The sequence below is a fragment of the Lepus europaeus genome, chromosome 15 (genome assembly GCF_033115175.1).
Source record: "Lepus europaeus isolate LE1 chromosome 15, mLepTim1.pri, whole genome shotgun sequence".
In the NCBI taxonomy this organism is placed as follows: domain Eukaryota; kingdom Metazoa; phylum Chordata; class Mammalia; order Lagomorpha; family Leporidae; genus Lepus; species Lepus europaeus.
Genome location: NC_084841.1, coordinates 64,059,901 through 64,075,696, shown reverse-complemented (window position 1 = coordinate 64,075,696; position 15,796 = coordinate 64,059,901). Strand labels below are relative to the sequence as shown.

Below are 15,796 nucleotides of genomic sequence, written 5' to 3'. Positions count from 1 at the left end.
CAAAAAGGGAGATCGGGTGGCACTGAAGGGTAGTAGGTTAAGCCTCCACCTGATGCCATATGGGCACTGCTCGAGTCCCAGCTGCTCCACTTCTGATCCAGCTCCCTGCTAATGGCTTGGGAAGGCAGCAGAAGATCGCACAAGTGCCTGGGCCCCTGCACCCACATGGGAGACCAGAGAAGGCTCCTGGATCCTGGCTTTGGCCTGGCCCAGCTCTGAGTATTGAGGCCATCTGAGAAGTGAACCAATGGATGGAAGATCACACTCTCTCTGTTTCTCCCTCTCTCTGTAACTCTGCCTATCAAATAAATAAATATTTTTTAAAGAAATCACAGCAAGGCCGGCGCCGGGGCTTAACAGGCTAATCCTCCGCCTTGCAGCGCCGGCACACCGGGTTCTAGTCCCGGTTGGGGCGCCGGATTCTATCCTGGTTGCCCCTCTTCCAGGCCAGCTCTCTGCTATGGCCCGGGAAGGCAGTGGAGGATGGCCCAAGTCCTTGGGCCCTGTACCCACATGGGAGACCAGGAGAAGCACCTGGCTCATGGCTTCGGATCAGCACGATGTGCCGGCCGCAGCGGCCATTGGAGGGTGAACCAACGGCAAAAAGGAAGACCTTTCTCTCTGTCTCTCTCTCACTATCCACTCTGCCTGTCCAAAAAAAAAAAAAAAAAAAAAAAAAAAGGAATCACAGAGAAAATTTAGTAAAAACTTTTTCTTTGCTTTCTTTCCTAATTCAAGTACACTTTAAAATTCTTGGGTAAATATTTAAGAACAGTATATGCAAACTGGATTAAAAGGTACTTGCTAGGTGACCAAATTTGTCTTCCATGCACTCTAAAAAATGGCCCATTTTCGCACAACACCTGCTTAGAATACTTTGGAAAACACCACATTTCAGAGTTATAATTAAAGATCACTTTTATTCCAAAATGATTTTTTTCAGATAGGTAATCATTTCCTAAAATGATTAAAAGAATGTTAAACAGTTATTGTTCTTTAGAAAATGTTAGTCAAGTAAAATAGCTTCATATCCCAAATCTGTAAAATCATAAAGGCAACCAGTTTTTAACCATGAGCCAAAAAGTACTACAAATATGTAGCTAAGCAAAGTAAGCTTAAAAGAGACCATTATCATGGCTAACTTGTAGGAGAAACCATTAAAATATTCGCTGTCAAAAAGCACCTGTAAACTCACCTTCTGGAGCCAGATGGAGACGCAGGGCTTGTGGAAGAAGTGGTGACAGGGCAGCTCGGTGGCGATGTCGTCCTTGATGTACTCGCTGCAGCAGATCGGGCAGCACTGCTCCTGCCCGATAGCTGAAACAAGCGCATCAGTCACACTGAGCTCAGTGTCTAAAAACCAGAAGCCAGCGCACTGACTCAGGGACGCCTACGAGGACCAAGAACCCGACTCTGAGTGCCAGTTAATTGGCAAGCCGTGTTTCCCTGTAATACACAACAGTCTGGAATTTAACAGACACTGCTTCAGCAGACAAGCTGCCTGGGGGACATTTGTCTCAGCTTGCCAACATCTGGTTTCCATGGAAAATCTAAATAGAGTTCCTAATGGTCCAGTATTTCATGTCAGACTTCTAGCTCACTGATAATATAAGCGGTGAGGTCAGCTCTGCCCTTACCAGTGTGATCTTCAAGAACGAGGGTTTCTGGAAGACCATCGATACTCTCCTTACTGGCCGGCGGATTGGCCACCTCCACGTCCACTGCAAGAGACTCTAAATGTGCTAGCGCAGTCTGCAAAACAAAGTTACAGTCCAACAGTAATGCAAAACTATTTTTGAAACTATCTTTTACAGGGTGGGCATTTGGGCAGCAGTTAAGATCCCTCTTGGGAGGCCCATATCTCACATAGGTTCAAGCCCAGGTTCAAGCCTCAGCTCAGCTTTTGATTCCAGCTTCCTGCTAATGCACATCCCGGGAGGCAAAGGTGACGGCTCAAGTAATTGGGTTCCTAACATCTGTGTGAGACCTCGACTGACTTTCTGGCTCCTGGCTTTGGCCTGGCGCTGGACCAGCTGTTGTGGGCATTTGGGGGGTAAACCAGCTGATGGGAAGTGTCTGGGTCTCAAATAAATATATATTTTAAAAATTAAAAAGAAAGAATTTTAACAGTTGTATCTGCCCTCACTCTCTCCCTATTAGTTCCCTCTGCTCCAGTCCCCTGCTCCCTCTGCCCCCTTCCAAAAGGTACTAGCTTCATCACCATCAAACTAAATCTCTCTCTCTTTCACACACACACAGACAGCCCTGCCTCTCAGAAGTCAAGCAGAAAATCTATCTTGTCTCAATAACTATCTATTTGCCAGTCACATGCGTATTTCCAAAGTGGTCACTCCTCAAACTTCTGAGTCCTGTGTGGGATAACTGAGTGAACGAGTCACCCCTTTAGAAAGGTTCACTTCAGGAAAGGGGCAAAATGCTGAGTTTACTACAAGTTCAAGGCCTGCAAGGAAGTAATCCACTTCCCAGTGGCTATGTCCCCCACTAGTAGGCTCAGGGTCCCCCACGTGACCAGCCCACGAGTTATTACTCAGTTCCCTGGGTTGTGAATTTCACCAAAGGGTTCAAATGTCTGTATAGAATTACTGCTCTAACAGAAATGGAAAGAACATCAGATCAGATGACCACCTAGAATGAGTCATCTGCAACCTGGTGTGCTCCAGCCAGACAAGAGCAGTGGGGAGGGCTTCGGCCTGTCTGCACGCCACTTGCACCCCAACACAGCACACATGGTGCTTCCTGCTGGTGCTCTGTGTCCATCCTTTAAGTCCTAGCGCTCCTCAGGGGCTGTGTAAATTCTCTCTGCCATGAATCCTATGTCCCAGACTACACTGCACTGCTATCATCCGCAAGTACATAGTTTAATAGTTACCTGTCAGTAGTATGTCCTAAATACAGCATGTAAGATCATAGAGCTACAAAAGACCTTAGCATTGAATGAGTTTAATATTCTTTGATGAGATGGAAAAGTTGAAATAGATTTGGCAACTATCAAAACTGAGCCTCCTCGGGGGGGGGGGGGGGGATGGTAGACAGTATGGCAATTCCTCAAAGTTAAAAAACAGAATCACCATGTAATGAAGCAACTCTACTTCCCAGCATAAACCTAGCACTGAGAACAGCAACTATAACAGGTTCCTTGCAGCATTATTCAGGAGAGCCAAAAGGTGGGAGCAACCCCAGTGTCCCCTGATGGGTAAACAGAATGCAGTGTTTGTGTGTGTGTGTGTGCATGCGCGCGCGCACAATAGACTATTACTTAGCCTTGAAAAGGAAGGGAATTCTAACATATGCTAAAGGGAGGAAACTTAAGGATACAGCCTAAGTGAGATAAACCAGTGACAGCAGGATAAATATTATAGAATGCAGCAGGAAGTAGAATGGTAACTGCCAGGGACCAGGGACAGCAGAAAATGAGGGGCTGTTGCTTGTAACAATGTGCACGTTCTTAATGGCGACAGACTGCAAATGTAAAATTAGTTCGTAGTGAATGTCATGCACTGTTTATTTCACCACAGTGAAAAACAAACAAGGTGGGCTTCCTGTGTAGGAGAAAACTTCTGCCTGATAGCTAACATTGGGTTCTTTTGGATGACCACCTTTTACATTTGGGCATTAGCATATATTATTTTCAAAAAGGTGTCTGAGACAATTTAAAATAAAGGCTAGAGACAAGCCTAAAGCAAAATCAGAACTAAAAAAAGAAAAAGGATCGTAGGTTAATAAATACAGCTAATAATGCTGAATGCCAGATTTTGCTTTGGACTTGTAGACACTGCAAAAAGAGAAACCACGTGCCAGTGACTGAATTGTTGCCTCTCAGCTCCAAATTCACCTTTTATTTCTGCTCTGTGAAAAATAAATCCAGGCCTTTTAACTGTTCTCCTTTGTCAGCAGAGGGTGCTGGAGAGACACAGCAGGGAGAAGACTGTGCAACCTGTTTCCCTTGGGCTTACTGGGCGGGACCCTGCAGGGTCCAGGCTTCCTGTGTGCGGGACAGACGCTCCTGCACCAGCTGCCCCAAGGCGAGGCTCTTCTAGCAGCTCACTCCTAAAGCATAGGCAGTTTCTCACGGCCCAAGATTTGCAGTACAGGGAACTTCTCCCCGCACTCATCTGGGATGGTTTCCTAGCAGTGTTTCCAGCTGGTCACCTCTTGGTGCCCCGGGGGCAGAATTCCAGCAAGTTCTTCCAGCACAGTACTATAAACACTTCTTGATGAGCCACCCCTACGTCCTGCTTAGCCGGGTCTGGATCTCAGCCAGGAGCTAGGAGGCAGAAGGCTCCGTCATCTCGGCTCGGAAGCTGCTCCTTGCATCTGTAATTCCTGTACTCTTTAGAGGCCACTTTTCTTCCTTCTAGCCAATCCCTCATTATTTTAATCTCCTGCTGTAGTTGCCTCTTCAAATCACTGTTTTTTCCCTTGTGACTGATACTTGATACTGATCACTAGAGGTCTTAGGAACAGTTCTTCAAGAACAGGATGTGGAGGTCAGTCTTGGACGGGCCTCTGGGCTTGCGTTTTGTGCTGAAATCCTTGACAATGGACATGTGGTGCTAGTGGCCCATGACCTGCAGTGGCATCATAATTATTCCAGCTATCACCGTGATGCAGGGCCAACTGAGGCACCTGTAACTACGGCAGTACTGATCTGACTGTAAACACTGTGCGACAGACCAGGTACTTGTGTGCGCTCACTTACAGAGAAGAGTACAAGCACAGTTCTTTTAACTCTCAGCTCCAGACAGAGTATGAGAACTAGAGAGCTTCTATGATAGCCCCCCAAACACCTCTTATTTCTGAAAACCAAACACAAAATTTGATTGTGGGAACTGCTAAACTCAAGTACAAGTTTAATTTTCAAGTTCTATGCAATTTCTTGTAAGTTGTATCAATGACTAGCTAAAGAACAGGACTCTGACACTCGGGATGGGGAGATGAAGTTGAACCCAGACGAGGGACACTGCTGGATCTCCCAGTCACTTAAGGCTCCCTGTACCAAAGCGGTCTGTCCTCCGCTGGCGAGGCCTGCTCCAACGGAGAGCCCTGTCATCACTCTTGCTCTTGCATGGCTTAGTATTTCCAGGCCCAACAGTAAAGTTACCAGATTACAGCAGCCAAGAAAAGGGCAACTGAGGACACAAACTTGTAGGTGATGTAGGTTTCGGTCCCCAAACCAAGTAAAGAATCCTATTATGCCGAGGTTCTGGCTGAGGGTAAGGAATGTGTAACAGGTCACAGATGGAGAAGGCCATAGCTATTAGGGCCGCACGACCAAATACAGGAGCAAGAATTAGCAGCTTTGTGTGTTTCCTGTTTGCTTGTTCTATTAGTGTATTTATTTGTATGTGCTAGTCATTTTCACTTTTTCTCTTTCTCATTTCTATCCCATATGCCAGATATTGGAAGTTAACTCTGCAATTTAGTCTTTACATAAAGAGAACATTCAGTGGGGCTGTAACTGGATTTGAGGAGTAAGCAGTACAGCTAGTGACAGATAAACGACTCTCGGGACTACGCATGTGCTCATTGTAGAGACAGTGTGAAAGCGTTTTCATCTGTATGAACAGCTGTACCTTGCTAGGGGTTCCCGTGTGTGTGACAAGGTGTACAGGGAAGCCAACTACTCAAAGGGACGCACGGTCCCAGTTACTACCGCACTGTACCAAATTACTCCTCCTCAAATTCAAAGTCGCTACTCTTGTCAGCTCTGGGATACTGATCTGGGCCATGGAACTGCTTTCCCATCCAAACAGCTAGCTTGATGTTTGGCCTTGCTTACACTGGATGCTGGAGGAAACACTCCAGGAGGCGAATGGCTTTGCTACTGATCCCAGTGGGTTTGCTGACCGCCTTCTCTGAGGTTTGAGGCTTTCAAATCTAGCATGAGACTCTGACCACGTATGCTACTTCTCCAACCATCAGCTCATGTAATGTGTATGCCCACAAGCTTCCCCAGGACCCAACTTGGGACAGGTTCATGCCTTTGTAAGAATGGCTTTCCCTGGCACCCTACGGGGCTGATTTCCAGCAAGTTCTGCAGCACAGAACCACACTGACTTCTCTGCCATCTAGCGAGCCACAGCTGTGCCATTTTCATCAAGATTTCAGCCCGGGGGACATATGGGGTGCCTGTTGCAGGTACGCTATTTTAGCCTGATGGGTGGTAGTTGTTCCTTTTATAGCTTTTTCTATATTTAAACTTACGTTTACTTCTTACTAATCAATCCCTTGTTACTCTCATCTCATTATAAATTTATATTAAACGTCCCCATCAGGAGACAGGAAATGGCAGGTAAGATCCTATTGTCTGTCCCTTTCTTCTCACCTAACAATAATCACGAATGTTCCCCAATGCCCTACCTTCATCTCAAAATAGACCCTGCTTGGAAGAACTCATCTACAGTACACACAGACAAAAAAAGATACTATTTATAGTAACTTCCATTTGGGGAAGTTATTCCAGGCTAACTATCTGTGATACATGTCTGTGTCAGTGGGGTCATTTTTTTTTTCCTTTCTGATGATTACCTGCACATCTGCAGGGCTAATAAGTACCTGGAATTTCATGCATGCAACAGTAATGTATTGCCTTGGTCCTAACATGCATTTAAGATGATCTTGAATCATAAGCAAAACAGATCATTTTATAGCCACTGCTATGAAAATCTATAAAAATATAGAAATCTACCTATACCTTTAGGCAATACAATATATTTTCAAAAGTTAGTCCAAATGTTAAAAAATAGACAGCTAAATATCCTAACCAAAATGTAACATATCTAGGTTTAAATTAGCATAATCCATTGTCAGCACAAAATTTAACTTCTAAAGAATACAATTTAGTTTTTAAAGAATGAAATTAAAATCATGGAAGAAAGAAAACTTACAGCCAAGGATTTAACACTGATCTTCAATGGCTACTAACGAATCCAGAAGTGATGGATGATTCCCACTTATCTGACTGCTGATTTGAATATTCCTATGAATACAGCTATTTCCTGAAGGTCTTACCATTGCTCTAGGAGGCTATTTACAAGTCCCATTTTTGAGGTTACTGAAGCTTAGCAGTTAGAGAAACTATCCAAAGTCACATCCAGCCTAACTACATATTGCAAAAACTCATACTCTTAAACTTCCTTGTGCCTAAATCTAGTGCCTGTACCTCAGTGTCTGTGAGGTGCTCTTCTGAGTGTAAAAAGACTTTCCAAGGGGTCCATAGTTGTAGAATTAAGAAAATTAATTTGAATTAGGCTTCTTAAGTGATCTTTCCTTAAACTGATCTGCGTTAAGAATATACCTACAGGGGCTGGCACTGTGTCTCAGTGGGTTAAGCCATGGCCTGCTAGCCTGCTAAGCTGGCATCCCATATCAGACAGCCAGTTCCAGTCCTGGCTGCTCTGGATCCAGCTCCCTGTTAATGTGCCTGGGAAGGCATTGGAAGAGGCTCAATTACATCAGCCCCTGCCATCCACTCAGGAGATCTGGATGGAGTTTCAGGCTTCTGGTTTCGGGCTGGCCCAGTCATCTGGAAGTGAACCAGCAAATGGAAGATCTCTCTCTCCTCTCCTACCCCTCTCCCCATCCCCTCTGTGTCACTCTGCCTTTCAAATATATAAAATAAATCTTGCAAAAAAAAAAAAAAAAAAGCACCTACAAAGTATCATTCTGCTTCTCCGTAACCACACTCTATTTACATACTCACCCATCTCCCACTATATAAATAAAAGCATACTTCGTCCCCATTCAAGGGAGCAAATCTGAAGTGCTGGGTCTAATTGGGCTCTAATGATGAAATTTCAAATCTAAAGTAGTTTCTAATTATTTGCTTTCAGAAAAAAAAAAAAAAAAACCTCAAGGAGGCTCTAAACAATTAGAGAAGTTAATGTGATTTTTGGCAGAAAAACTGAATGACAATGCTATGATAAAATCCTTCCATCCCTATCAGTTTACTTATACGGAAAGGGTTTTCCAAGCCTATATTCATAAGCAGGACAAACAGGAACAAAATGCATACTGAAATATGTCTAGGAATAAGTAAAACTCACTCATAAAGTAACTGGGCATAGAAAAAGCCTCCATCTCATAGAGATGCACAGTCAGTAGAATTTTATTGTATGTTTAAATAATTACTTATCAAAATTTAAAATAATTTATCTTTGACCAACTGGATACTTTATAAATTTATAAGATAATTTAAATTCACTTTTTACATTAAAATTTTAAACATGTTTTTCTTACAAAGAAGTACAACAAGGTGAGCAATAAGACTTGGATACATGCTGTAAATTTCAACTATAAACATAAACATGGGCAAGGGGATATATGTGTTTCAAATTTTGGGGGGGGGGGAATAAGTAGAAAGCTTTAAAATCCTTGTTTCAAAAAATTAAAATCATTGTTTGATATTTTATCCTGGCCTCAAACTGGAGCCACAGATATAAGACAACTGTGTATTTTCAATATTTTCACCAGAAGCCACACCTGAAAAGAAAGATTAATCTAGTACTGGGGAAAAACAGACATGAAGGCAGACACTTCCAAAGAGGGACAGGGCTGTTCAAGAAACAAATAAAAGCCAACAGTTTATTTTGTTGTCTTTTGTTTCATTTCAAGAATGTCAGTGCCAAATCTCAAAGGAAAATCAAAAGTCACTGATCATTTTTCAGAATACTTAGGTAAATGCACATGGACACAGGGCAAATAAAGATTTCTGGGTAGTGACAGGAAGATGAGACCGTATCAGTTCTCTAGGGGTGAGACATCTCAATGGAAACACTGCCATGTGAGGAGGCTGTTAAAGCCACGGAGAAGGGAGATGCCTAAAGGCAAGAAGGCCGACGGGTCAGAACAACTTCACAGCTGGGGTCCCAGGCAGCAGCAGCAGCTAGCAGTGCCCGGCACACTAAGTTCCCGGACATCCTGTGTTGTTCATCCTGCAACTGCCTTCCCTTATTACTAGCATGACCTCTCATGATCAGTCTCCCCGGCTCTTCCTTCGGGATGCTAATCACATGTCACATTGCCCATTAGTGGCGAATGGCAAACGGGTTTTAATCTCAAGCTTTCTTTTTAAAGAACTCAAAAATAACTAGCACAAAAATTGAAGACTGTTTAAACATTGTCAAACAAGACCCTAAGGTAGACATACTCTATTGTGGGAACTCAAAAGTTTTTAGCAAGAAAGTTAAGAGATCTTTAATCTTTATATTCTGTTTCTGACGCAAGTTATGATGCTGGGCTATTATTTTGTATGTGTCAGAATCTGGATAGGCAGGTAAAATGATCTGGGCAAAGTTCTAAGTGTATCCTGTCCTTTGATGTTCTCTTTGATTTTCCTCCTAGTATGTAGTATTTCTGCTATGATTATTTTAAGAAAAAGCAACCTCATAAAGTATAAGAGCAATGATATCTATGGAAGATCATACATATATAAAAATGTGAAATCAAGCAGAGTTAATCTAAATGTATGTGTGCATGTGTAGATGGATAGGTTTATCTTCTGTCTGCTATCTAACTTATGTAAACTAGACTTTCTGCTTAGCCTAGTAGTTAAGTTGTCTGCATCCCACATCTGAATGCTGTGGTTTAATTCCTGGTTTCAGCTCCTGAGTCCAGCTTCCTGTCAATCTAGCCCCTGAGATGTGGCAATGACGGGTCAGGTAACTGCAATCCTGGCAGCCATGTGGGAGACCTGAACTACATTCCCAGCTCGGGGCTTTGGCCCAGCCCCAGCCACTGCAGGTGATGGGAGTTCTTTTTGTCTGTCTGTCTTTGTCAAACAACTAACTAAATAACAATAAAGTGCGTCTCTAACCTCAGAACATTGCAAAATAAAATGTTATTACAATGCTCCTTCAAGTTTTCTCTTACTCATTTTTGTTTTCTGACCTTTGGCTCACTTGGCAGTTATTACTCTACTTTGGAAACACTGATTTAAAGAAAGACTTCTTAGAATGAAATTCACTAGTGCAGTGAAGTTCCTAAACATGAAAGCGCTTTGGCTTCTATCAGCTAATGTATATGTCTTTCTATTTTGGTCAAATAGTGACAACACGGCAAGAGACACTAGCAGCACACACGCCACATTATTAAGGTGCTTGTGTGTGGAAGCAGCAGGCAATAATATGATATTCAGAAGCCACAAGCCTGTGACAGCGTGTTTCTATGTAAACCTCACACTCTCACCTGCATAATCAATAGAGGGAAAGAGTATACTTTTGAAATGCAAGCAAAACCTTAGCCATTCTGCAATAAAAATTTGGAAATACTGCAATCTGAGGCAGACTGCTAGGACATCGAGTGTAACTTACAGGCGTACTGGTGACCATTACTATTCAGTGACTGTTATTAAACTGATTAGAAAACTATTTACCTTTCTAAAGTGTCTTAAAAAAACCTTTAAACTTTTATCAGTATGTATCCCATCAACTTAAAACACAGGCATCAGAGTTACTAAAATACCTCCATGGCCTGGGCTAAGCGTTCTTCTAGTGCCATGTAGGTGAGGAACTGAGGATCCACATAAGAAATAGCTTCGGCAACTCCTAGTCCATCCGCAAAACCATCAAATAGGCTGGGGAAGAAAACATGCAAAACAAAAATATACAATTATGATTTGGGAAAATCTCACACTGAGGACATAATTATGTTAACATACTGATGAGTCAACAGACTTTGAGCAGAAAAATCTGAAATATTTCAATATGTACACTGTAGAGGGAAGGCCAGGCGGAATAGAGAAGTTCCATGCTTAGCATAAGGAACTAAGATACAACTCCCTCGCCCAGATGCTGCCACACTCACCACACAGTTTGAGGAAAATTCTTTTTTTGTTGTTTCTAGTTCATACTTAATGGCAGTACCTTTTCCCACCCACTTCTTTCGCATGAATTTTCTTTTGTGGATATTTTAGTTTCCAATCTCAGTGCTGGTGAGACTACTACAAAGAAAATTAGTCTCTCTTCCTTCTCTTTGTATTGCTTAATTACTGTTTTAAAATATTTTAATTCTCAAGCGTCTTCATGAATCTCTCTTTGTGAACTTTGCTAAGAACTAGGTCTCCTTCATTACTATGAACTCATGAATGCTCATTTTTATTATTTTCTTCTAAAAGAACTATAAACTCCTTGAAGAAAAATACACCTCTTTCTGTTTCTAATTTCCTTCTTCCACTGATGGACAAATACTAATTCATCCTTTACCTGTCATCTCAGAAATACTAAGTGTTTCACATTTTGGAAACTTTTAAGTTTCCCTTCTGTCTCTAATTCCCTTCTCTCTAATCTTGCTCCCCTGGAAATTACATTCAAGCCCACTGCTCCAATTAAGTAATTTAAGTAATTTAAGTAATTCTTAAATCTCTACCTAATTCCACACTCTCCCTGGAGCTCTTGACCTCCAATTCTAGTTGTCTGGAGGGAACCCGCATAGGTGTATCTCCCCGACTTCACAAGTCCATGATCTCTAAAACAAAGTTTAATTTGTCTAAACATCTGTTGACTTCCATATCCTATCAGAATTTGAATATTGTGGCAAACATTCAGTTATGCAAGCTAGCTCAAAAACAGTTCTGATGTCAGTCCATTAAAATTACAAATCTATTGCTGAGAGATGTAGAAGTGATTCTTATAAAGAATATATTATAGCTCAGTAGTACCTAGAAATCAGCAAACATCACATGGTATAAAGGAACATCCTCACACAATCACAGATGTTAGAATTAATACTAAAAATGACATAATCCACCCACCCTTGCAAGCAATAACAGAACTCCCTCATCTAGTACAGAGTTGTGCAAAGAAGAAGAAACATAGAGACACACGGCGATTTAACTGAGTTATAACTAAACAACTTGAAAAACTTGCTCAAGGGACTGTTTTTTCATCTATAAAACAAAGTAAATGAGTCGACTTAACAGGGAGCCTGGTACAGAGACTGCACTACCGCAATAGCAGAAACATCTCCATGCAGAAAATACACTGTGGTCGCAGGTGCTACTTGTCATGAAACGGCTCGAGCAGTTAAGATGCCCACATTCCACACCTGAGTGGCTGGGTTTCATTCCCGGTGCTGGCCCCTGACCAGATTCCTGCTGCAGATTCTGGGAGGGAGTGCTGCCGACCCAAGGAACTGGGCTCCCCTCAGCCTTGTGGAAGGCAAGGATTGTGTTCCTGGCTCTGGCCTCTGTCCGGTCCTGTGAGTTGTAGGCCTTTGGGGAGTGAATCAGCAGAAGAGAGCTCTTTTTCTCTCTTTCAAATAAATTAAACAAGCACAGCTAATATGAAGACTTACTCCTACTTACAACTTTTGCTCATAGCAGGAGTTCTGCTTGCCAAAGCAACAAAAACTCCATTTACCTTCTCTTTGCAAAAAATCCCTTCAAGTTGCTCAAATAAATTGTCTCCTAACAATTCTTTTTATCTCCAGGCTAAGCAGAGATATTGAAAGTGTGGTTGTAAGTGACCAATTTCAGTTCACAATTGACCATAATGATAGGTCTAAGAGTTAAAGAGATCACATAAACAAGACTAGTGTCTGCTAATACTATTTGATAGAATTAAGAAGGAGAGAACGAGCCAACATGGGAAGCAGGATACACAGTAGACTCATAGAATGGCAGATGCCCTAAACAGCACTCTGGCCTCAGAATTAGCCCTTAAGACATTCAGATCTGGCTGAAGAGCCCATGAGAGTATTTCAGGCATGGAAAGCCAAGACACTGTGGCCAAAAAAAAAAAAAAAAAAAAGACCTAAATGAAAGATCCCTGTGAGTGAGATCCCAACAGAAAGAATGGGCCATCAAAGAAGGAGCCACCTTTCTCTGAAGGGAGGAGTGAACTTCCACTTTGTCTATGACCTTGTCTAAATAACTCAAAAGGCTTCCATAGCCTTGATAACTCATAACAAGAGCCTAGGGTGATTACTGACGCCATAAACAAGAGTGTCAATTTGTTAAGTCAACAACAGGAGTCACTGTGCACTTACTCCTCATGTAGGATCTCTGTCCTTAATGTGTTGTACAATGCAAATTAATGCTATAACTAGTACTCAAACAGTATTTTACACTTTGTGTTTCGGTGTGGGTGCAAACTGTTGAAATCTTTACTTAATTTATACTAAATTGATCTTCTGTATATAAAGAGAATTGAAAATGAATCTTGATGTGAATGGGAGAGGGAGCGGGAGACGAGATGGTTGCAGGTGGGAGGGAGGTTACAGGAGGAAAAAGCTGTTATAATCCAAAAGTTGTACTTTGGAAATTTATATTTATTAAGTAAAAGTTAAAAAAGAAAGTGTGGTTGTAATTTGACACAATATTAATATTAAAAGCTTTAATATAATTTATTTGGCAAGTACCAGGGCAATAATTGTTTCAGATAAGAATCAATGCTAACATCAATGAAGGGAAGTTTGAAAGCTTAAGAAACATGGAGACTGGCGCTATGGTGTAGCAAGTAAAGCTGCCACCTACAGCCCCAGCATCCCATATGGGTGCCAGTTACGGTCCTGGCTGCTTTTCTTCCAATCTAGCTCCATGATAATTTGCCTGAGAAAGCAGCAGAAGACGGCCCAAGTGCTTGGGCCCTTGTACCCCATATGGGAGACTAGAAGAAGCTCCTGGCTCCTGGCTTTGGAATGGCCCGGCTCTAGCTGTTGCAGCCATTTGTGGAGTGAACCAGTGAATGGGAGATCTCTATCTGTCCCTTTCAAATGAATAAACAAATCATAAAAAAGAAGAAGAAGAAATATGTTCTCTACTATGTCCAAGTATTTTCCCATAATATTCCTATTAATTAAGGGGGAGACAGCAACTAGATAGTACAGAAATCTGAAACAGAATACCATAACAAATGATCAGCATTATTTCTTGTATCAGGTAAGATGATACTATGTAGCTTTTTTTAAAATATATTTATTTTATTTATTTGAAAGACAGAGTTACAGAGAAAGGTAGAGACAGAGACAGAGACAGAGACAGAGAGAGAGAGAGAGAGAGGTCTTCCATCCGCTGGTTTACTCCCAAAATGGCTGTAACGGCCGGAGCTGTGCCGATTCAAAGCCAGGAGCCAGGAGCTTCCTCCAGGTCTCCCACATGGGCGCAGGGGCCCAAGGACAGGGCCCATCTTCTACTGCTATCCCAGGCCACAGCAGAGAGCTGGATCGGAACAGGAATAGCCGGCACTTCACGCCAAGGCTTTAACCTGCTGTGCCATTGCGCCAGCCCCAATACTATGTACCTTCTTAAAAAAAAAAAATTATCTATTTATTTGGAAGTCAGAGTTAGAGAGAGGGAGAGACAGAAAAAGAGATCTTCCATCAGTTGGTGGCTGCAAAGGTCATGGAGGGGCCAGGCAGAAGGTAGGAGCCTCATCCCGGTCTTCACTATGGGTAGCAATGGCCCAAACACTCAGGTCATCTTCTGCTGCTTTTTCCAGGCTATTATTAGGGAGCTGAATTGGAAGTGGAGCAGCTGAGACACAAACCGGTGCCCATATGGGATGCCAGTATTACAGGCGGCAGCTTTACCTGCTACACTACAACACTGGCCCCACTGTATAACTTCTGATGCATACTGAGGTTTAAACATCACTTCTACGATTTTTCTCAAATCTATTCATAACATCAGAAAAATACAACATAAGACATATTCTACAAAACACATAGCCTGTACTTTTCACAAAAACAAAACTAAGTGTATTACACAAAACAAAGCAGAATGGAAGAAATCCATTAAAAGGGACTAAAGAAACACGCTACCTAAATGTAATGAGTGGTCCTGCATTACACCAGGAAGAATTAGATACTATATTAGATAATAATAAAAATGCAAACATTAGATAATGCTAGATAGTATTTTATTATTTTTAACATAAAATAGGATTGTGGCATAGTAGGTTTAAGCTACCTCCCGTAGTGCCGGCATCCCATATGGGTGCCGGTTAGAGTCCCGGCTGCTCTACTTCCAATCCAGCTATCTGCTTGGATCTCTGACCTGCGTGGAGACCCAGAAGAAGCTCCTGGCTTCAGATGGGTCCAGTTCCTGGCCGTTGCAGCCATCTGGGGAGTGAACCAGCAGATGGAAGACCTCTCTCTTTCTCTGCCTTTCAAATAAATTTAAAATTTTTTTAAATATATATAATCTCTGTATTAGATTTTATCAGCACTAATTTCCTGACTTTGACTATTTCACTGCCATTTATGAAAAACTGTACTTGTTTGTAGAAAATTCATCCTAGAATTTTTATATAAAAGCAGGCATCATGTCTGTAACTTACTCATAAGTGGGTCAGAAAAAAAAGCCTTACCATAATAGAAAAAGGAAACACAAAATTTAAAACAGATGTTGTTTCAAAATATTAACATTGGGAAGGAGCATTTGGTGCAGCAGTTAAGTTGCTTGGGAGACCTGCACATTGGAGTTCCTGGATTCAATTTCTGGCTCCACTTCCAATCCAGCTGCTTTCTAATGCCGCAGAGGACTGCTCAAGTAGTTGGTTGCTTTCCACTAATGTGGGAAACCCAGACTGAGTTCCAGACTCCTGGCTTCAGCCTGGCCTACCTCTGGCTGTTACTGGCATTTGGGGAGTGAACCAGTGGACAGAAGATCTCTCTCTCTCTCTGCCTTTCAAACCAAAAAAAGTTATAAGTTGTGCCCTTGTTCCTAGTAAGTAGTCCCTTGGAAATAATTTCCCATTGCTTTTATCAAAAGAAAAAAAAAAGTTAACATTAGGGCAGACCTTTGGCACGGTGGTTAAGAAGCTGCTAGGGGAGCTGG

At 42.1% G+C, this 15,796-nt stretch overlaps 1 protein-coding gene across 1 annotated transcript in view; it reads right to left on the bottom strand.

The window, feature by feature from the left end:
* PJA2 (praja ring finger ubiquitin ligase 2) overlaps positions 1–15,796 on the bottom strand; it is a 79,811-nt gene that overhangs the window by 4,408 nt on the left and 59,607 nt on the right. Inside the window, exons 7-9 of the mRNA XM_062212297.1 lie at positions 10,483–10,594; positions 1,638–1,752; positions 1,196–1,317 (exon numbers count right to left, since the gene is read on the bottom strand). Coding sequence (XP_062068281.1) covers positions 1,196–1,317; positions 1,638–1,752; positions 10,483–10,594 — 349 coding nt within the window. The remainder of the gene's footprint in view (positions 1–1,195; positions 1,318–1,637; positions 1,753–10,482; positions 10,595–15,796) is intronic.